Genomic DNA, 23046 nt, shown 5'->3' with positions numbered 1-23046 from the left:
TCCCTTCCCTTCCCTTCCCTTCCCTTCCCTTCCCTTCCCTTCCCTTCCCTTCCCTTCCCTTCCCTTCCCCTCCCCTTCTTTCCTTTTCCTTTTTTTCCTTTTCCTTTTCCTTTTCCAAATTTATTTTATTTGACTTTATTTACGTTTGATGTCGTCTCCCCACACCCGGGGGCTGCCGGGCATCCATCCCATCCCCATCCCCATCCCCATCCCCATCCCCATCCCCATCCCCATCCCCATCCCCATCCCATCCCCATCCCCATCCCCATCCCATCCCATCCCATCCCCATCCCCATCCCATCCCATCCCATCCCATCCCATCCCATCCCATCCCATCCCATCCCATCCCATCCCATCCCATCCCATCCCATCCCCATCCCACCGCCCGCCCACCCCGCCTCAGGTGCGGCCCGTCCCCCAGTCCCGCACCCCGCCCCCGCGTCGCCGACCCATCTAAGACCCGCGCGGCCGCAGGCGGGGTGAGGCAGCGATGGGTGCCCGCGGCGGTTCGGGGCTGTACGTGGGACGCGGCACCGCCGCTCTGCTGGCCGCGCTGCTGCTGTCGCTGCTGGTCTCGCTGCTGGTCCTCGCCGCTCTGTACGGGCGCTGCCGGCAGCCGCCGCCCCCCGCCCGCCCCGCGGCAGCGCTCGGCCCCGACCCCGGCGTGCCCGGCGCCCCGATGGGGTTCTCGCTCCGGCGGCTGCCGCCGCACCTGCTGCCGCTGCACTACGAGCTGGAGCTGTGGCCGCTGGTGCGGCCGGGAGAGGAGGAGCCCTTCGGCTTCAGCGGGCAGGTGAACATCACGGTGCGCTGCCGGCAGGACACGCGGACCGTGGTGCTGCACAGCGTCGGCCTGCACTCCCACCGGGCCGCCGTCCGCGGGCCGCTGCCCCACGCGGGCGCCGCCGTGGAGGTGGAGGGGCTGCGGCTGGAGGAGGAGGACGAGCTGGCGGTGCTGGAGCTGCGCGAGCCGCTGGTGGCCGGGCGGCGGTACGTGCTGCAGCTGTTCTTCCACGGCCGCCTGCGGGAGGACCGCCACGGGCTCTTCCTCATCCGCTACACCGACCTGGGCTCCAGCAGGTAGGGCACCCGACCCGGCATCGTGCGCGGGTCCGTCCGCCGGGAGTGCGTTCGTTGCCCTCTGACGGAGAGTTTGCTTCAGACGAAAGCAGCCTAAGATCGCGGCGTCGGGGGCTCCGGCTGCAGGGGGTTTGCAAAGAAGGCGCTTAGCGTGGAGGTGGGAAAGATTCTTAACGGGGGAACCATTCTTAATGATGTTAAAGATGGGGAGGGTGCGGCGTTGCGGCTGCGGTGCTCTTGGCTCCCAGCCTGCCGGTGAATTCGGTAAGGTAAACCGACTGAGCAGTTCGCAGAGCTGAGTCCCACGCAGGTTGTGCTCGGCTACACCGAAGGTTGAGCAGCGGCAGCACCGAACCCGAAATGAAGTTAGGAGTTCCTCTTGGAGCGGAGCCGTGTGACTTTCTGTAGCAGTTGCTACAGTGAGTTGGCTTTCTCTCTCGTTCACGGATACGCCCGTGCAGTTTTTGATTGAAGGGGAGCCCTGATTGTGTTGCCTAATTTCCGTAATTAAAATAACCCAAATAGGAATCGCACAGTCGGTAATTTGTTTAGCTCTGCATCAGCGTGCTTTATGGTGCCATGTTAACTCAGACAAGTTCCATCCAAGAAATGCTGAATTAGACAACAGAATTTCTCAATTCACCCTACCTTTGGAGGAGGTGATTGTGAGGAATATGTTCTGTAAGCTGTAGCAAGTTTACAATGGAAGAATTGGATTCCAATGGATTGTACAGCCCAGGAGTGGTTTAAAAGTATTCGGCGTCTTTCAGCTCAAGGCTGCCAATGCAAAGCCCATTGCTGCTCTGCAAGGAAGCCGTCACCTCCTGTAGGCAGCACTGTAACTCTCTGCAGGGACTCACACCTGTCTCTGGCAGACCTTTGCTGTCTGATTCCTGCACCGGCTTCAGGCTTCAGTTTGTAACTGAAACCATCAGTCGCAGCAGACAACGTGCCGTTTATCTGCGGCCAAACAGATCCCCGTGTTTCTCTGCAGGTGCTGGAAGTTGTATTGGTTTTGTACTTTGTGCTTGTGGAGCCACTAGGGACCTCCTGTTTCAGAGCTGAGGCGCAGGGCTGCACCTGAGCTCCAAATGCCACTGTCCACAGTGACTGCAAGCAGCAAAGCAAGTGAAAAAGGAGGATCATTCTGCATGCCGACTTTGCAGCGCTGTGAAAAGCTCACGTAGACTGCTCCAGGCTTAGTGAGATCACTGCGGAGCACAGTGTGCAGTGCAGGCTCTGTGTGTATGGTCGCAGAAATGACCTCTGTAAGCAGAGCCCAGCACTGCCCCATGTCAGGACAGACCAGGTCCAGCTGCTCCAAAAGGGACCCGCCAGCGCCAGCACTGAGCTGTGAGTGATGCTGGGTGCTGGGAGAGCAGATGGAGGGAAGGGAAAACCGCTGCACAGCAGCAGCTGGGAGAGTGCAGTGATCAGTGAGCGCCCCAAGTCTATGCCACTCCTTCATGCCCAGCTGCTGGCACTGCTTGTCTTGGCTTTGAAGTCTTGGTGGTGTGAAGACTGTGGTTGCTTGCCCTTTCTTCCCAGGGCTAGCACGTGCATCGCTGCTTGTTTGTTCATGTATGTAGAGGTATGCTTCCTGTGGACCTTGCACTGACAGGTGTGGAGCTCTGAGAACTGTTACAGTCACTTTTTTTTCCTACTGCTCAGTGAAGATGCCTTGATAGGAACAGTCCATATCCATAGCTCTGCTTTGAAACCTGGACCACTGGGCATGCTTGTTCCATCACAATGTTCACTGGACATCTTGATTACAGCCACTGTGTCACAAAGACCTGCCCAAAAAGAGGCATAACTGGACAGCGTAAGGTAGAAAATTACCTCCTTGTGTGTTTACCAGTACAGTGGGACAGCACTGAGCTGCTGGCACCGGGGTTCTTCCCCATGTGATGTGATGAAAGTGTGCAAGTGCACGTAAGCGTAGCTACCTAACAGCCATTAAACGTACAATGTTTTCAGTTAAAATGTGCCACTGGAATAAGAGGACGTGCGTTAGAGAGGTGAGCAGGTGGACGGGGAGGTTATAATTACCCCAGCAGGGCACCGTGTCACTTCTGAGCTGCGTGCAGAACTTTAATCGATGCTCTCTAAACGACCGAGCTAGGCAAACGCTTCAAAAAATATTTTAAACATTTAAAACATGATATCTGGAAAAGTTCAGCGAGGGGAAAAAAAAATAAACAACCATGACTTGACTGAAAAAGATTGTTTTTTTCCAAAGTGAGCTGTCTGCTGGGTGGGGAGTTCAACTGGGGCTTGAAATGATAACCAGACACTTTGCAAATCTGCTTCATCTCTGTAGTTAACTCTTTTGCTTTGCATCTGGCATATTTACGCGCCGTGTCTTGGTTCTGATTAGCTGTAGCACGCTGGATTAATCTTATCTGTATTTTCTATGTAGGATGCTGGTTGCGTCCCAAATGGAACCAGCGCATGCCAGGATGGTTTATCCATGTTTTGATGAGCCTGAAATGAAGGCCACATTTGATATCAGAATTATCCATGACCCAAGCTACGTGGCTCTTTCCAATATGCCTGCAATTGGTAGGTAAAGAGTAAATAGTCTTCCGTTTGTTTGTTTATTTGCTCCTTAACTTACCTTAAAAATGGCGTGATTTATACGAGCAGATGATAACTCTGTCATGTGGCACAACAACATTCTGTTGCCTGCAGACAGCGCCTTGAAAATGTGCAAAAAATCTATGCCTGTTAACTTAAATACTCAGGGACAGTTATTCATAAGTGATGTATTTGATGGAAATAACCATCCTTGCCAGCTGTGATGTGTTTTACGCTGGTTGGTGGAGGCCACAGAGGGTTTGATTCTTAGCATTCACTGCAGTGTCAGTGTGTCTGTCTTTCTGTGTGACATCTGCGTAAAGCAAAACAGTATTGCAGCTCCAGTATGCAAAGCCAGTGGTTGTGGCATTAAAAGGATTGCATTTCATTCTCAGTAGCTTTTAAGACGTATTTACATCATATGTGAAGGTGTTCTACCTTGCAGAGAGACTGCAGCCCTCCGTGTATGTTCAAAACAAGGATGACATGACTTTAAGGCTCTGGAAATGTTCCTCCTGTCCCACAGTTTGCCCACATTCTCAAACTGTCACAGCATCTCATGCTTCCAGGACTTCCATAAAGTAGCTCAAGAGTGGTTTTTGGGTGTTTGCATGAAGGGTCATGGCTGATATCTGGTGGTAGCAAGGAGTTTGGCTGCTTGCCTTCTACCAGAAGGATATGATAATGCAGAAATAAGGCATGTCAAGAGAGGTGTGAAGACAAGCAAGCAAAAACAGCCTGCAGGAAATATCAATTCCTGGTTTGTCACGGAAGATTAATGCCCTGAATATTTCTTTAATATGTTCTTCAATATTTTCTCTAATATTTTTTTCTAGACGTATCTGAAATGAAGGATGAAAATGGAAGCCTTTGGAGTGTTACCACGTTTAACACCTCATTGAAAATGTCAACGTACTTAACCGCTTTTGTGGTCTGTGATTTGGCCTATGTCAACAGAACGGAGCGAGGGAATGAGGTAACCGCAGGGCTACACAGCACACCATAGAGTTTGCTGCACAAGTTGGCTCTGCCAGGCATCATCTGTTTCAGAAGGTACCACAGACGTTTGCTGTGCGTCCCACTCCAGACGTGTCTGCTTACGTGGCAGAACTGCTGACATCTATTCAAAACCAGGATCTCATTGTTTTATTTTCCTTAGTTGGAGAAAATTATTTATTTCCACTGCTGTGACAAAGCAGTGAAGCTGTCCTTTGTTCTCGAGGGCCCTTTGAGGACCGCTGCCATGACCTCAGTATGAGAAGCAGTGCGCTCCAAGCCTTCTGTGTAGTTGTTTCTACCACAGTGGGCACACGTTTTCAGCCTTCAAAAACGATAGCTCTGTGTTCGAAGCTTCTTCACCACTGGGTATATGGGGTTTTTCTTCATCACTGGGCATTTCCACTGCGGTTGCTTGTTGTTTTGGCTTTTACCTTTTGGACTGATGGGCGCTGACAGGAGCCAGCTAAGCATTCAGATGAGTGCTTTTCGGAGGAAGAAGGCAGTTGCCTTTTCAGTGCTGTGTCAGAGCAGATGGCACAGAGAGGGAATGCTGGTGTTGCTTAGAGGTGTTCTGCTCAGAGCTCCTTCTCTCTCTCTAGCAGCAAAGGGAGGCCAGTTGTCAGTTTTAGGATGTGAGGAAGCTGAAGACGTTTTCTATTTTCAGATAGAAAAAACTCCCTGAGCATCAGTTTCTCTTCAAGAAAACTTCACCACTTGGGTTCCCTGGCTGAGATACGCTGGCTTAAGCAATGTGGATCTGACTAGTTTTACAGCATCTCCTAATTAATAAAAAGAATAATTCAACATCTGTAGTAGTATTCAAGTCTTGGCCCTCCTGAAGTGCTGGAGCTTTAGGTTCTAGGCCGTGTTTTGTTAGGCCCAGTAATGTGGATTGGGATCTTTTTCATATAAAGCTCATTGCATGACCTAGTGTGTACAGGCAGCATTTTCAAACACTGATTCACAGATGAGAGGCAAGGAGAAAGAAAACGTGAGGCTTGTCTGAAATAACATTTCCTTGTTCTGTTGCAGATTCGTATTTGGGCTCGGAAAGAGGCAGTTAAAAATGGGTATGTTGACTATGCTTTAAATATCACAGGCCCAATATTTTCATTTCTGGAAGACTTACTTAACATCAGCTACCCTCTGACAAAGACAGGTGAGATTATTTATTTCCTTTAATGGGCCACAAATGGCTGTTCTTGTATAACATTTATGGAAACAATGGGTTCTCTTGCAGTATTCTTTTTTTTTTATAACTTACTATATTTGTGGTAAAAAAAAACCCTAACCTTGATCGCATTGAAATCTCATCATGCTTATGGTCATATCAAAAACAATCTTTTACAGTAGTGTTTCCCAATAGGGTGGCAGGTAGGGCTACAAAGTGGAGAGAGTTATTCAGACGTGGCTATTTCTGGGATGCACCAGTCGAGGATGCTGAAGTCCCCGAATATGCCTTGTAAATCTTTGCTCACTGTAACCCACTGTAACCCCCAAACATTCCTTGCTTTCCTTGGCCTGTCCTCACCCTGTTGTTGAATCGGATGAGCGCTCATATGTACTTCTCCCTGGAGAAAGACTCCTGCAGAGAAATGTAATTTCTGTCTAAAATCAATGCCAGGTTATGTTAGTTAAGCCAAGCTTCAGTCAAGAAAGCAGGGAGCCATCATATGTTCCCTCCACACGGTTTGATACTATCAGCACTGATGTCACAGGGCAGCTTGCTCTCGTATACAAATTAATTGGATACTGAAAGCACAGAAGGTGGGGCATATTGAAATTGACCTGCCCATAGCCTTGGCAGGTTGCAGAACTTGAAGAGAATGATTTTCCTCCTTTCTTGGCTTGAACATATTCTTCATTTGTAAGACTGTATTTTTGGCATTTGAAAGAAGATCTGTCTAAATGTATTACCTCCCAGTGGACTTGGAATAACACTCAGGTTTACTCTTAATGCTCCTTGTGGAAAGTATTACATGCAGTTGGTGCTCCTTTTAGATGTTGTTATCTTAGTAATCATGCAAGGTAAGCAAGGATTGTAGGCAGTTATTTTTCACTGGTGCACTCTTCTGTTTAGCAGCGTTGTTGATAAGTCCATTCATTATTATAAAAATATTACTGACATAGAAAAATAGTATCACAGGCTTCCTGGCAGATGTCATTTCAGCTTCACAGAATGCTGTAATGGTGTTACAATCCCCACATAATGTAATGCAATACCTGCTGCATTTCCCACTAACTTCCTTTAAAGTCTCACTTAAAATTAGGACTGTATCATCCAAGAACAGCTTCTTTAAGTGCTAGAGATTTCTGCTGTGGATGCAAAATGCAAAATTAAAAATAAATACATTCAAATTTAGAGGTGTTTATGAATTTGCTTTGGGCTGCTTTTAATACAATTATAAGAGACACTTCTCACCCCAGATTGGCTTTGCTGTAAGCCTGCAGTGATGAGCCTGGCTAAAATGCATCCTTCTCTGCTTGCAGTCAGCACCATGTGTATGTTATCTGCATAGTGTTTGGACTGGGACTGGCCTGGGTTCCACTGGGTTGCAATACAAGCCTGCTCCTGCTTCCAAAGCCCTCCCGTAGCTTTTGCAGAATTTTTTCTCTGCTGCTGAGCTTAAGCAGTGTATCTTCCTCTGAGATCCTTGTTGCCCATCCAGGACACTCCTTTCCTCCAACCCCCACATTGGAGACGGAGAGCTGCTCACTGTGCATAACACAGGAGAGTATGGAGGTAACAAAGCTGAAAGTAAGCTTTTTTTGTTTTTCCCTCAAAATAATTATTTGGCTAAAGGCAAAGGTGAGTATCATCTTTCACAGAAGGCAAGAGAAGATCACATAGAGGAAGATCTCTGAGAGCCAGAAGTGAGTACGTTCTTTCCTAGCGTGGGCAGAATACAGCCCTCATTTTTGTTCAGGACATTTATGTGCACAAGATACAGTACAGATTTGGGCTCTGTGGGAATTTGTTGCGTGGCTTCCTGAAATAGTGGTAATCCTAGATGAAAGTGACGGCAAGAAGAGATTTCACTAAGCATTTCCAAGGGTGTTGCCATAACCTAGCAAAAAAATAAAAATAAAAAAAAGGAAAAAAAAAAACCAAACTTATCCAGCATAAAATCATGGAAGCATTTTACTTCCAAAGATTTTTAAATGTATTTTTTTTTTCTTCCTTTTCCTGTTTGAATCAATTTAGATCTGATTGCACTGCCTTATTTTGGAGAAGGCGCTATGGAGAACTGGGGACTACTGATTTTTGAAGAAGAAACATTGCTGTACCTCCCAAGTGACAAAGTCTCAGACAGAAAGACAGCTATTGCCTTAATTGTGTCACATGAGCTAGCACACCAGGCAGGTGGTAAAACATTCTGTACATCTGTTTGTCTGTAATGTTATTTCCTTCCAGTTGGTGATGATGCAGTCACCGATTACTGAAGAGAAATGGTGAATAACTGTATGGGGTTTGAGAACTAGAGAGCTGAAAGATTATTCATATGATCATGTGTTAATTGATCAATCAACATTAAGAGCAGGTTTTGTCTTATTCTATCATATGACAGACTGCATACCAACTACATACAACTTGATACAAAACTTCTAATAGACTACTTCTGTTTTGTTGTTTTTTAATGCAATAACTGAATGCTACGCTAGAAAATACTGTAGGGGTATGGGGATGGCAGTACTGTCCATAGGCTTAGTACTTAGTACTGCACTGGGAGAATTACTGGACTTTGTGTTAATTCATAGTGGGAGTGCACCTACAGGTTGCAAAAGGGATGTTTTTCTCTAAGAAACCTTACGATATCACGGAACAAACACAGTGTCAACACATTTTGTACTTTCATGCAGATTTTCAAAGTTGTTTGGTTTGGAATTACCATGCAACTTCACAATCTTTTTGACTACACCTAATTTACTGTTGCTTGCAAAGAAGAAAACACCTAGTCAACAAAGTTAGCACAGGATTTTAACTTTATTAAAGCACTTGGATGTCCTGACAAGGCCTATAACTTTTCAGACCTTTGGATGAGCATACTGTCTTTATTGCGGGCCAATATATTACGAGGGCTGCTTGAAAATAATGCCTCCTGTTTTACTACGTTGGCCCTTGACACCACAGGTACATGTTGGTGGAATGGCAGTAGAGGTTGAAACTTCTCACCAACATTTGTTGCTGTGTGACAGATGGCAGCAGAGGGGCAGTCTGACAGAATGGCATTGACATGCAAGTGCCTATGAGGCAACGGTGCGCCATGTAATTCCTCCATGCAGTAAAGGTTGCACCCACTGACATTCATTGATGCCTCCTGAATGTTTATGGAGACCAAACAGTGGATGTGAGCACAGTGAGGTGGTGGGCGGAGTGTTTCAGCCATGGTGACAGCAACAGTGGGTCAGCTGTGATGGTGCACAATTTTATGAGTGCAGCATGCAGGCTCTTGTTTGTTGCTGGTGAAAACGCATGGCTGTTGGTGTTGAAAGTGACTTGTAGCTGAGAGTGTGCTCTGTCAAATGGTGTTCTTGTGCTCTCTGTATCTGTTGTGGTTTCCATGAAGATAAATGGTAGGCATTACTTTCAGAGTGACCTACGTAAACGTCAGCAGCTAATAAAGCTTTATTTTTTAGCAAAGCTGTAGTCCAAATTTTTAAGATTGAACAGATAAAGTACAGATCCTCAGATGATCAGGTTTTTTTTGGTGGTTTTTTTTTTTTTTTTTTGTGAAATTGGAGCTGAGTACGTATCTTTTGTGCAAGTTCTACTGCTCACGAGGATAGGGGTTTGCTGATTTTGGAAAAGATAATTTCTGTTCTGTTTATCATCCCCTTGACAATTTCCTTTTACTAAGGACACAGAAAAGCAAAATTTATTGTTTTATTTATCAGTGACTCTTTGGAAAAATGTTTCTGTGATTTTTATTTTTGTCTTTTTATTTTTTTTTAAGAAATGCCCCATTTCTAATTGTAGCCTTATGTGATCTTTACTTTTTACTGGGAAGTGTTTAAATAGAACAAGAGACTGGCACGATGTGCTGATGTGCACATGGTATGAAACTGCAGATGGAGCATTTAAAAAATAACTGGCTTCTGACTTTGGCCAAGAAGCACTTTCTTTTCCACTGAATTCTCACCATTTGCAGGAATATCCATTATTTTATTCAGCTGACAAACACACATCAAAGTCCGTCAGTGGGGATATGTGTGTTTAACCTACAAGAATGAAAACAGCATTGTAAGGTGATGTTGAGACTTTTTTTTTCTTTCTATTTAAGTGGTTTGGAAATCTGGTTACTATGACCTGGTGGAATGAACTGTGGCTTAAAGAGGGCCTGGCATCTTACCTTGAGAACCTGGGAACTACCTTTGTTGAACCCAAGATTTCACTGGTAAGTACCAGTGGCTACTGGGCTCAGTAAGATAAGGCACCGAAGTTCCAGTATTGGAGGAAAGAAAGGAAGATGCAGGAGATGGGATTTAATTTAACTGTGCTGTTAGCAACTTTATTCCCCTGGAAGTGACCAGCAGGTCTCAGTTCTTCTTTTGAGGGTTCTCCTCTGGTGGGAGCTGTGATCACGCCACTCTCTTACAGCTGAGCAGCTGTGATTCTGCATTGAGGAGCTGAGGAACTGGACTGATGTTTTTGCACCAGGTTGTTAATAAACCCATCTGTTTCTTCCTGGGTGGTTTCCCTTCCTATGTTTCCAGGCTCTTTGTTTGAAGCTGGACACTTCTAATGGGCAGTGGCTAAGCTAGGACATTTTACTCCACTGGGTCCGTGGATGTTTGGTTGTGGATAAGGCAAATGTGGTGCACACAGTGCACTAAGATGACAATAGGATGAAAGCTCCTTCCTATTCTGACCAAATGGAAATGGGCTTAAATCCCACACTGTATTGCAAAACTCCGTCCACTGTTAATCTGTGCAGTGGGAGGATAAATGCTGCTGACAATAGCCATCAGCTGAGGGGCACTTGGTGGCACAGTCAGAGATATGTCTGCATGATGCCCTCAGATTCTGAAGGAAGGAAAAGCCATAGGGCTGGGAAGGCCTGAGACTGCAGTCAATCCAATGAGCTCTTCATTAGGCTAGGATGGAATACCTAGCATTTGTCTCTTGTAATTCACCAAAATACTTCATTACATGCTTAATTGTAAGCTAGTGTAAGCATATCAAACAGATGCTGTCAGAAGGATTTTTAAGTGACGGGATATAACCAGCCTTCCCTACTGAACTTCAACAACTCACTTTGTTCTCTACACGGCAGTATTTTAGTATCACTGAAGATTACAGAGGCCACTGAATTTTCATTTGGATATAAGTAATTGTCTCCTTTTTAATTTTAATGTACTTATTTAGAAGGTTGCCTATCTAAAAGTCAGTAAGTGCCATTTTATTTATGTCCATAAAGTAAACTTGAATATGAGACAGTAATTCCATTTGATAACTCATAGGTAAAAAATTTGCCACGGAAATCCAAAGTACATTATACAGATGCAGGAGTACAGCTTTTCATGCAGTGTTATGAACCACATACAATCACAGCATCACAGAATGGTTGAGGGTAGAAGGGACCCTTGGGTCTGGGTCCCTTCTGGGGACTGGGCCAAGACCTGCTCAAGCAGGAACACAGAGCAGGGTGCCTAGGAATACGTCCAGGCAGCTTTTGAAGATCTCCAAGAAGGAAACTCCACTGAGACTATCTGAGCAACCTGTGTCAGCTCTCCATCACCCTCAAAGCAAAGAAGTACTGCCTGGTGTTCAGATGGAGCATCCCGTGCTCCAGCTCTTGCCCATTTCCTCTTGCCCTGGTGCTAAGCAGGCAGAGCCCGGCTCTGTCCTCTCTGCATCCTCCCTTCAGGTAAATGCAATATATGATTGCCTTGAGCCTGTTTGTCACCAGGCTGAAGAGACTCTCTCAGCCTCTCCTCTTAAGAAAGGTTCCCCAGACCCTTTGTCATCTCCATGGCCCTTCAGCACTCTCTCCAGCAGTTCCATGTCTCTCTGGTACTGAGTAACCCAGATGTGGGCCCCTATGTGGTCTCAACAGTCTTGTGCAGAGGGGAAGGATTATCTCCCTCTACCTGCTGGCAAGGCTTTGCTTAATACAGCCCAGGACACCATTGGCCTTCCTTTAGCACGGACATGTTGCTGGCTCACGTTCAACTTGATATCCACCCAGGATTCTTTTCTGCAAAGATGCTTTCCAGCTGCATGGCCCCTGGTATTTGCTAGGGCTGAAGGTGCACTCTGCTCCATCATCCAAACCATTAATGAGGATGTTAAGCAGGACTGAACCCCTGAGGCACACCACTATGTGCTGGCTTTCCACTAGATCTTGGGCTGCTGATTACCCAGTTACAAAGTGAATCTGGAGAAGTGGATGTGCCGAAGATGGCCTGCAGTGTCTTAAAAATATATTGGTTTTCTTCACCTACCCAATATGTCAAATGACATCCAGTCATAGGACAGCTGGGAGAAATTAAATCAGCTTTTGATGAGTGGAGAGCTATACTGCTTTATGTAAGAGGAGTGGTATTCCCACCTGTATTTTTTACTGGGTGAGAGGCAAAATGTTGCATAGTTAAGCTTTGCTATACTCATTTAGTTTTTAGATTATTGTTTAGTGGTGCAGCGGGAGAAATATAGGATTTAGGAGGAAAATGTGGAATACTAATGACATAGCAATGCAGATGACATACATGTTTTCAGTTTTCCGTGTTTGTTCATTTGGTGCTTAATGTAATTGATTTTTTCCCTGAGGTTTACAGTGTAATTACCTTTGTCAGGCCCAAGCCCACTGTCAGCTCAGACTGACAGTTTTCATTGCCAAAAGTAGGTAGTGTTGCATGTGGAAAATGTTAGGATTTGTTGTGAGGTCCTTTTACCTCAAGGGGGTGGCCGGAAGGGGGAAAAGGGTAATTCCTTCCTTATTGACATACTGTTCCTATTAGTGCTAACTACATAATACACGTTGTCTACTTGAGGATTTTCTGTTTAGTTGGGTTTTTCCTTCTTGCAGCATGAAATCTTCTATGACCGCATCGTAAAACCTGTCTTAAGCCAAGAACATGACATAGCAGTTCGATCACTGTCAGAAAGTGAAGACAGGCTCAACGGATTATTTGCATTAATTACTCTGTTTGACAAGATCTCATACAACAAGGTGAAAACCTATGGGATAATTCCTGTTTCATCTGTATTCTGAACTCATGCGATACGTATTATATGTGAGAAAAACGGAGAATATCCTGTTGAACTGCAATGTTTTGTCGTTTTGTCATGAAAAAATGTATTTCTGCTGCACACATAAATTTACTGGATGTTGCAAATTTCTCTATGAAAGAAACTTTGAATGTTTTTTGCCTCCTTGAAGTATGAAGCATAGGAATAAACTGACTTTTTTGAATTATAATTTGAAGAAATACTGCATGAATAATTGCAACAGTAACTCAGGTTTTCTCATAGCTTTTTTTTGTACTTCAGGGGGCTTCAATTACATGGATGCTTTCTGGTTTTCTGACTGAGAAGTTGTTTACCAGAGCCTTAAATGTAAGTTTGGAAAAAGGACATCTTCATCTTGATTTATAAGCTTGAAAATGATGAGTGTACAAATTACTGTCTGCCTTGCTGATGTTTTTCATTGAACCTTTGTGAATTCTGATGTGTCTGTTTGTTTTCCTGCAGTCATACCTGAAAGAATTTGCCTTTTCAAATGCCAACCAAGATGATCTGTGGACCCACGTACAGTTGGTACTCAATTTATTTCTAGTGTTTTGTTCTGGAGGTTGGCATAGGTTAAATCTATGTCACCAAGAATTTGTAGAATGCTGTAGTGGAATTTAGCTATCCCTTTCACAGTCTTTCCTTCACATGAAATTTGCTTTGCCAGCTCTCTAGCCTCATGTCTTCACAAGTTTATTTGGCTACTTAGCTGCACTTGTGGTCAGTGCAGCCAAGTACAAGGAGCAGAGAAATGAGATGCAAAATTAGGGTGCAGTGGGTTTTTGGGTGCATGGATCACCTTTGTTTACATGAAATTGCATAGCCTGTGGTTTTTCTGGAGCACAAGTTTTGCCAGATCAAAGTGTGATGCTCTGGACTTGGTGATCAGCAGTGTTGATGCACCACAGATCCTGCATGGTCTATACCCAGGGCGGTAGATCAGCGTTTCTCCCTTTGCTGGTTTTGTCAGCGATCTGAATTTCCCTACGCATCCAAGGAAATCTTCCACTGTGTTACAGAAAAAAGATTCTTAGGTTAAGAACAAGAGTTTCCCAACTTTAGGTATGCAAGACTGCCACGTCTTCTAAGTCAACAGAGACTAATTCACACTGGCTGGGACTCTAGCTTGGTATCTTTTCCAGTGAGTCTTTGCTGTTCAATTTGCTCATCACACTGTCGTTTAAAACTGTGTTGTTTGCTGGCATGTTCATTTGGGTAAAACTGACAAATTAAGTCTGTCACATCCATGTAGGCTTCTAAGTATAGTCATTCTAAAAAGAGAAATGTTGGCAGTCAGGTTATCTTATGTCCCAGTTCCTGTTTGCTGTCATGATAATAATGTCAGTAAAGTTCTTTACACTTTTTCACATTAACTTTGTGCAGGACTCAAACATCAGCAAACTACTAAGCAATTACTTTCTCTGATATGCTAGATTAACTCATGGAGTGTTGCTGAAGCAGAATCAGTAAGTAGCTGCTTGTTATACATCTTTCTAATTCCCGTTTCCATTGAAGGTAGTAGATGCACAAGATGAAGTTCAGTTGCCAGCATCTGTAAAAAAAATAATGGATTCCTGGACATGTCAAAGTGGATTTCCAGTTTTAACATTCAATATAACCACCGGCACGATCAGTCAGGAAAAAATTCATAACAAAAAGCGTGAAAACAGTACGGATTTTTACAAGTATGTTTCATTTGCGTCCTTATCAGAACTTTGTGCCCTGTGTTTTGCTTTATTTTGTTTTTCTTTTTTGCAGGTAACTCTTCACAGTGTTTTGGCTGATTTCTTAATTTTTTTGCTTTGTGGCATGAAGTAAATTCTGGCTAAGATTGGAGTTTGCTGTAGTTTCTCTGAGGGTTGCTTTCCTTTGCAGTAGTGACATTTCCAGCTGCTTAACAGCTTTGTAAGGATGGGCATGGGCTATGAATGGATTGCAAGGCAGGAGTTTTGCCTGGCATTTCTTCATTCTTCATCTTTTAGTTGTTCACACTGAAGACCAGGCTGAACCATGCAGCAGCTTCTTTCCTGTCAACGTTTTCAGTCTCATTGTCATGGCAAAGACAATGTGGTTGCATTCAACTCTTATCTAGATTACTTCTTTCTCAGAAAGCCTTGAGTACTTGCCATGAAACTGACTGTCAGTGAGAATCATGGAGTGCCTGGTCCTTTCTAAAGCCGTGCTGCATATTTAGATGCCTAAAAACAGTGGTGGAAGGAGCTGTCTCTGGTCACCTGTTTGGGAGCCTCATGGCCAGAGTCTAAACTTTTTGCTAAGATTCAGCTCTTGTCATGAGCACTGGGATGTATGGAAAAAGCCTGCAGGGAGATAGAGGAGAAAGGTAACTCAAAGCAATTTTTCCTGACTGTGGTCCTGTTCATGCAGACAATGAAAGGATGGGTATTTTGATAGTTTCCTTTGCTTCCAAGCACCTTCTGGGAAAGATAGAAAACTGTAGATTAAATTAGTTTCTAGATAAAGCTAGATAACTCATATAAGGAGTTCCAACTTAGAAATGTTGCATCCATTACTCTAGTAACAGCAAGACTTAATGCCACTCGAATTTAAGCAAATCCAGGACAAGCATTTCAGAACTTTTCATTTTCATGAGCAACTTCAGGCTGTCAAAACTTTTCATCTCTTTCCTCTGGGAGATTTGGATTCCCTGAGACAAGAAATAAAAGCTGTTAGTATTACACTCGTTTTGCTTGCCTGGAGCCATTTTTACCACACATACTTCCAAAAAGGAGCTTTATGGTCTCCAGAAATCAGATGAAGTGAGGAAATTAAAAAGTAAGTGGGAAAAATCAAATTATCTCCCAGAGAAACAAAGCGAAAACACAGGGATACAGTGGTGCTTCAGCACATCTAGCAAAATCTAGCACAGAACTGTCTAAATATGAGTGCTTATTTAAGTCCAAGCTAAAACTCCATTCTCATCAATGAACCTACGTGCTGATCCAATGTAAGTACAACCATGCAATGGCAATCTGTGAATCAGAGAGGAGAGAGGAAGATGGGAATTCTTGTAAGGAACTGATTTGCAATCTAGTTTAGTGTCACCAGTAAGGGTTTCTGTAAGAGTAAGAATTAATGATATTGTCTTTTTTTTGCCTTAAGCAATACTTGGATTGTTCCTATTTCTTGGATGAGAAATGGATCATCGCAGCCCTTAATGTGGCTTGATAACAGCAGCAGTAAGTAATGTATTTTTTCATATGTGCTAAAACCAAGATGCTAAAAAGCCACCTAATACCTCTATGAACAAAACATTGTGTTAATTTTATGTTATAATACAAAACAAACAAACAAAAAAAACCCAAATAGATCAATAATTCTTTAATAATTATTTTTCTCTGTGTATGAATGCCTGTTATGAATAGATATTTCCTTTTGTACACAAATCCAGACTCCAAGCTGCTCATGCTTCTCTATTACTTTTGCTTCAGTAGATCCCATTGACGTTAGTGAGAGTTTCTGGGTAGGATCTCCGAGTTTGGCTGTGATACCTCAGAGTATAATCAATCTCAACCAGTAGATATGAGGACTGAAAAAGGTTAGAACTAGTTAGGTGAAGTGGCCCAAAATTGTTAAATATGGATATCTGTAAAAACAGAAGAGAGCATTTTCTGTGTAATTTAACTTGTTTATGCAAATCAAGTGCAAACAGAGTCTTAGTAACAGAGTAGAACTCTAAAAGGTTTTAAAGGCTTATAACAAAGAAGTGAGTTTATAGGCGTCTCCAAACAAACAAAAAGTCCAGTTCTTTCTCACAGTTGTTTCTCATACTGCTTTCCAATAAGCAGCTGTATTTTTTGAGGGAAAAGAGGTGATCATTAGAATGAGTTCATAATTTTTCTTTGGTCCAGAGCTACTTGCCATATCTTTCAAGCAAAAGATAACTTGAATGACTATTTCACAGCATATGGACTAATAAAAAAGGAATCAGTGGATGTTCCAATGAGGTGAAAAATCAGAAAATTTGCAGGAAAGAAGGATTAAGCAGTGCTTGCTTGTAACTAGTGTTACATGGTAGGCTTCTATCATTGAAGTAATAGCAATTCCATTTCCTCACACATCATGTGCATTAATTAAATAAATATCATGAAAGAACTAAAAAAAGTGGAAATTCAGCCATTAAAACACATGCCACTTGTATTTGAAAGCCATGCGTGAAACTTCCCAGACCCTGGACTAGTGGCTTGCTTTCAAGTGAAGATTGAAAAATAATAGCAACTCTGATTTCAGTTTTGACTTTTTGATGTAAAGATAAGCCAAGTGGTTTCTTACATGGGTAGGAGTGTTGAGGGTATTTTTCACTTCACTTACCATTTTGCCTCAAATTTTGGAATAGTTTCTGCAGTGGCATAGCAATACATCATCAGGAAACATCTCAAAAGTGCTATTATACTGAAAAGTGCTATTTTTTGCTGAAAAGAGCTCCATGGGAGCTAATACTTCTTACTTCTGAGCAAGTGAAATTAGGCTGCAAGCCCCAAGCTGGGATGCTAATGGTAGCCAAGCATGTTCTTGCACACCTCTGCTATGCAGTGCTAAAAGACTGTCCTATTGGTTTAGGACTTCTCTAGCAACCTCTAAATGCTTACTTTATGCTCATGTTAGTGTGTTGGTCACTAGCAGGAAAAGATGTGATTCCTAAGTGATGCATGTCTGCGTAGAAAAGATACAAAATGTTGGCAAAGCTGTGCTACTGTGATAGAACACACCTTAGCTTCACTTGGTGGTAGAGGTTAGGAATGAGCTGTATGTCTCAGAGCACGGTTTTGCTATTTTAGATGCATCTGAAAATGACAGCAATAATTAGCAGAACATTGAACTAGTATATGGAAAATACTACTTTTCCAGTCTTTTCAATTGTGTAAGCTAGTCTGACATTTGTCGTGTTTTCCTCTTGTTGAATTTGTGAAAATGACAAACAGTGAATCCAGCTCTGTCAAAACATATTGGAGTTTGAACCTTCTGCTCAGAGAACAGTCTGGACTACTCACCAGTATTCATTCACTGTCTTAAGAGAGTTTGCTGTCTTCTTAAGCCAGGCTGATTGTGCCCAGTTAAAGCAACATGTGAGTCCTCTTCTGAGGAGGCAACTTAGAGCCTTCAGGAGGCCCTTATTGGAGCTTAGAGCCTCTGGTCCCCTGCACTGTCCTGTGGCTTTTCAGGAGCAAATAATCAAACAAGCACCTAATGTAGGCAGTAGTGAGATGAAATGGGAATGTGAGAAGGAGCCTCTAGTAAGTAATGTAACTCAAGAGGGCTATATTAGGACTATATAGGACTTTTATTTATAGTACTTTTTTCAGTTGTTTGCCTGTTGCATGAATTTAGCTGGTTTGCTTTCCTTATACTAATGCTGGTAGACAATCAGTTATCCTGCTGGGAACTGAGCACTGTGTTTTGGAGGAACACTGGAAGTGGCAGGCATGCTGAGGGTGGATGCCTAGGGACACGGGGGTGTTGTTCCTCATCCTGACTGGTGGTTTTTATATAGCTTTCTTTCTGAGCTCTCCCAGCTGCCTGCTAGTCAAAGGGTCAGAGCTGCACGTGTCTTCAGCCACCCCTTTGCCATCTTCAGGGTGCTCAGTTCCTCAGGGACCAGGTGCTTGTTGAAGTCCTTCTGCTACACAGAGCACCTAGCCTCTGTGGGATTCTGGGTACAACCCCATCTTGTGTCTCAGGGGAGCATAAATGCAAGAGAATTCAGCAGCGTGCAGAAAATGAAATACTTTTTCATGTCACTTTACAGAAGTGTTTCCTGAAATGCAAGTGTCAGAATCAGAATATGACTGGATCCTACTAAATGTAAATTTAAGTGGATACTACAGAGTGAAATACGATCAGTTAAATTTGAAAAGATTAGTACACTTGCTTGAAAATGATCCAAAGGTAAGATCATGTATCTGGTTTTTTTTTTTTTTTCAAGCTTATAAACAGACTTCTTTCTGTGTATTTCTTCCTGCATTCCTTACCAATAATCACTCTGATGAAAACCTGGAACAACAAGAACTTGTGTTTGTCATGTAGGAATAAATGACCCACTATTGCACAACTGAAGTCAATGGCAGTCTTCCACAGTAGAATAGGAACAGGCCCAAATAGTTTCACACAGGCATTAAGTTGAAAAACAACATACAAGAGATGGCATTCTGTCTTCAAATTTATCTTAATAAGTCTCTTAAATTTCACTCAAAGAACTGTCAGTATGGGTGAGAGACCAAGGTTTATCTGCTATTAGGTAACCATGGAGAGGAAAAATGGAAGTAAGTTTTTATTTCCACCAAAGCACACTATTTCTGTTAATGAAATGTTAACAAAAGCATCTGATTTGAGATTTCTGTGTGTTTTGTGATTCTTCTGATGTTCCAGTCAGTTATATAACACAGGGAAGATTTCATGTCACAGTGTGGGCTGACGGTAAAGGACACATGGAGCAGCCTACCCAAATGGCCTTATGTGGTGTTGCGTGGCATTGAATGGTTCTTGGCCCAAGCCTGAGAGGGGGCTCTGCTAATCACTTTGATTCATTGGATTTGACAACAAAGCTGTGCAAGTTTAAGCACAGTCTGAGACTCTTGAATATGTGTGATCAGATGGCTTCTCTTCAAACCCGAGGCTAATGAGAGCACATAGGGGTGACCAAACCTCTCTAAGGCTATCAGCTTCGTTTCTTCTGAGTTTTTCTTCACAGCAAATCTAAACCAGGACAGGCTTACGGTGTGCCAGCTTGAGGCCACGCTTACTGGTTGGTGGTAAGGTTGGCTAGAGCAGTAGGTGAGCCATATCAGCATGGAAACAGGGAGGAGGGGAGAAGTGACCAGGATGGGCTGTAGACAGAGACTCACCCAGTCCTTTCTTGGTCATGTAGTCTGTGATTAAGATACTCTGCTATGGACTAACCTGAAACTTCAAAAGGGGAAAAAAAAAAAAAAGCCAACAAAAAAAAAACAAAAACAAGCATACCAGAATGATATAATAAAGTAAATATTAGGAAATGTACTATTTCCAGATTTTAATTTTAATTCTCATATATAACAAGAGGGATCCCCAAGTTCCAGTAGTTGTATATTTATATATGTAAGTGCTCCTAAAAGCACATAAACAATCTCAGCTTAAAGTACGTGATCAATTTTAGCATGTTTTGTAGAAGATTTTGGCTTATAAAAGATGTTAGTGACTTTGCCTTACACTTTTTATTACTTTGTCATACACCTTTTTATTACTCTTAATGATGTGTCTGGGTCTATTAACACCACATTGATGCCTTCTGCAGGCTATTCCTGCTGTCAGCAGGTTCCAGCTGCTAGATGACGTTTTTGCATTGAGAAAGTAAGTAAGTTTTGCATATGTCATAGAAAATGATTAAATTACACGATCTAATTCAACATTTGTACTTCTGCTTCATTCACTCTTAACCATATCCACCTCCTGTGAGCAACAGATGTTCAACAAAATGATGGAGGACTACCAGTGTTGGGTGATTTCTTTTGAAATTACTTTTAGTTTGTTCCTTCTCTTAGCAAATACTTTAAATAGTGGAACTGTCATGAATGCTATGAGGACTAACCTAAATTGGTTGTAAGGGAAAATAACCTCTAAATGAAGATAATGAATTTTCCTTCATTTACTCTGGAGACCCTCAGCTAAGCTCTCCTGCATGACTCATAACATCTCTCTCATCTCCCCTGCGGATGGATCAGTTGGTTGTTCGCATCTTGGCAGAAGACCACAAGATACTTGTGCTGTGGGTGCTGCAGTTCAGTTGAAAATCACTTTGTTAAAAATAACCCAGTGTTTTTTTAGTTTCCCTGTCCATCTCCCCTCCTTCTGAAAGCAAGGCAGTTCTCAGAGGAGGTTCATGTTCAGAAGCTGCAGGACTGTGCTGCTCGTGAGCTCAGCAGTGCTGTGGGGTGCTAAAGATGAAATAAATAGATCTGTGTTGCAGTCATAACAGAGATGTCCGAAGCATCAGGCACCTAGGATGTGGGAGCTTGGGCAGTAGGTGGCTGAAGCATACTACCATGCTCCAAAGCCTGCAGAGGTGGTTCTGAGAGCAGGAGGTCAAAATGCTAGAAGTGTTTCTGTTCTGGAGGAGTGAGGCTTGACTTGGCTTTTTTGGAGAAAGAATGCATTCCATGCTGGCCCCATGCTGAGGCATGGAAGTGCCATGCTGAAATTGCTAATACCTAGGGTAGCGTGCATGTGGTTTGCATTGTTTCATTTTTATAGCAATGTTTATTCCATCAAAGAATACGTATTGAAAATCTCTTCTTTAGCAATAAAAAGACAAGTGTATCATAAGTGAAAACACTCTTTGTTTGAGTGAGTCTGATATATGCTGGAAATTTGCTATTCCTTCCGCTGTAAACACTGCCAGAATAGGTACTGCCATAATTGGTCTTCAATGTGTTCATTAAGAAATTCAGTTTTTAAATGACACACCATAGTTTGATGTTTATTTTAATATTACAGTGCCTTTTCTAGGTGACTTCCCACCCTGTATCTGTATGTTTTATCATCCATTTCATAAATAAATGGATATTCATGGTAGGTAGCTAATGTGAATAAGCATGTTCAAATACGAGTGTTTTTTGTCTTCAAATAGGTCTGGATATATTGAGATTGAAGCTGCACTTGAACTAACAAAGTACCTTGCTAGAGAAGATGAACTCTTCATATGGAATGTGGTATTGGTAAATCTAGTGCCTGACAGCATGGATGGTACTCTGAAAAATTATGAAGTATACCCACTTCTGAAGGTATCAACTTCTTTTGTTAGTCAGCAAAGATACTAGTCCATTCAAACGACTGTGACTAAAAGGGGATGCTTTCTAAATTCTCATGAAAGAACGAACATGATGGGTAATAGTTTATATGTATAAATGCATTTGTATGATTTTGCCAGCTTCTTTAAATAGGAGGTACTTGTTTATATGCACTCGTCAATGATAAGCATCACTGCTTTGCGAGCAGTTCTTACTGTAAAGCAGAAATCTGTTTGCATTCTTAATATTAACCTTCATTTTAGTTCTTTTTGTAAAACAAGTTCAGAAAAAGCTATATGGAGAGAAAGAAGGAACCGTCTGGAGATACTCTATCAGATTATTTTATTCCATATTTAAGATACCTGAGATTATTTTTTTATATATATATATATATATATATAAACTTCTATTTCATGTTTGATTTTTTTTAATAGAGCAATTTCAAAGTAGTAATTCCCTTAAGTTCACAGTATAGGTATGCTCAAAATATGTGAGAAACATGTTTTTTTTCTTTTGGGAACTTGTTTTTTCTGTCTTTTCTCTGAGAAGGAACATTTATTTTCCTTTTGTAATGAGCTCAGATATGTTAGCAATGTGAAAAAAGTAGTTTGCACATTTGAATAGCACAGGTGCATCAAATTTCATGTTATTTATTTTATGTGCTTTGTTTTAATGTTCTTTACTGTCAGGAAATTAATAGAGGTGAATTTTTAGGGTAAATCTGTGTAAGTTAAGAAAAACGCAGTATAACAAAAACATGCATTTAAATGAAAATAATTTTTCTTTCCCTTCTTTTAAAAGAAATATCTTTTAAAGAGAATGTTGCCAATATACCGTTATTACGCAGGTTTTATTCGTAAAAATGTTGATGCTTTGGAAGATGACTATTTTGCTCAGTAAGTATTCTGCTTTTCTCAAATCTTTGATAACTGATACACTGTAGTTTGTCCTCACAATTTTGAATGCAAGATATAGGAAAATGGTCTACTTAATTTGGGTGTAACTGAATTGTTGTTCTCACTGATCTATAAATGTGTTACTTATTTATGATGATGCTTGCAATGAACATGCAGAATGTCAGGATTGTTTGGGATATTGTCAGCATATTTAGTGAGGGTAAGAGATGATCCTTCAATAATATGAGTGGTAGCTCTTGTTTATGGGACAGTAGGTTCAACAAGTTGCTGATCATTGGGGAAAAACCTATAGCAATGAACTTCAGATGAGCTTTATGTATCAATCACTAGAGCTTTAAAATAACTCATTTTGTAAAGCCACAGTCCATTAGAATGATTGAGACTAGGTGCATCCAGAGCAACAGCACTGCAAAACATGCAGAAACCTAATAAAAATTACAGTATGTAGGTAGCCCCG

General features: G+C 42.4%; 1 protein-coding gene across 3 annotated transcripts in view; it reads left to right on the top strand.

The window, feature by feature from the left end:
- Nucleotides 1–456: 456 nt before the first annotated feature.
- The window catches only part of LVRN (laeverin), a 34221-nt gene continuing 11631 nt past the window's right edge, over nt 457–23046 (top strand). For all 3 annotated transcript variants that reach the window (XM_429201.8, XM_040656334.2, XM_040656335.2), the window contains exons 1-15: nt 457–1080; nt 3503–3645; nt 4497–4636; nt 5692–5818; nt 7865–8019; nt 9942–10055; nt 12690–12833; nt 13154–13219; nt 13355–13420; nt 14408–14577; nt 16013–16089; nt 18657–18796; nt 20181–20236; nt 21513–21666; nt 22474–22568. In XM_429201.8, the coding sequence (XP_429201.5) occupies nt 491–1080; nt 3503–3645; nt 4497–4636; nt 5692–5818; nt 7865–8019; nt 9942–10055; nt 12690–12833; nt 13154–13219; nt 13355–13420; nt 14408–14577; nt 16013–16089; nt 18657–18796; nt 20181–20236; nt 21513–21666; nt 22474–22568 (2237 nt within the window). In that variant the 5' untranslated portion in view covers nt 457–490. The remainder of the gene's footprint in view (nt 1081–3502; nt 3646–4496; nt 4637–5691; nt 5819–7864; nt 8020–9941; nt 10056–12689; nt 12834–13153; nt 13220–13354; nt 13421–14407; nt 14578–16012; nt 16090–18656; nt 18797–20180; nt 20237–21512; nt 21667–22473; nt 22569–23046) is intronic.

This window comes from Gallus gallus, chromosome Z (assembly GCF_016699485.2).
Source record: "Gallus gallus isolate bGalGal1 chromosome Z, bGalGal1.mat.broiler.GRCg7b, whole genome shotgun sequence".
Classification (NCBI taxonomy): Eukaryota; Metazoa; Chordata; class Aves; order Galliformes; family Phasianidae; genus Gallus; species Gallus gallus.
The sequence above is the reverse complement of the archived record's forward strand: the minus strand, read 5'-3'. Positions and strand labels throughout refer to the sequence as shown.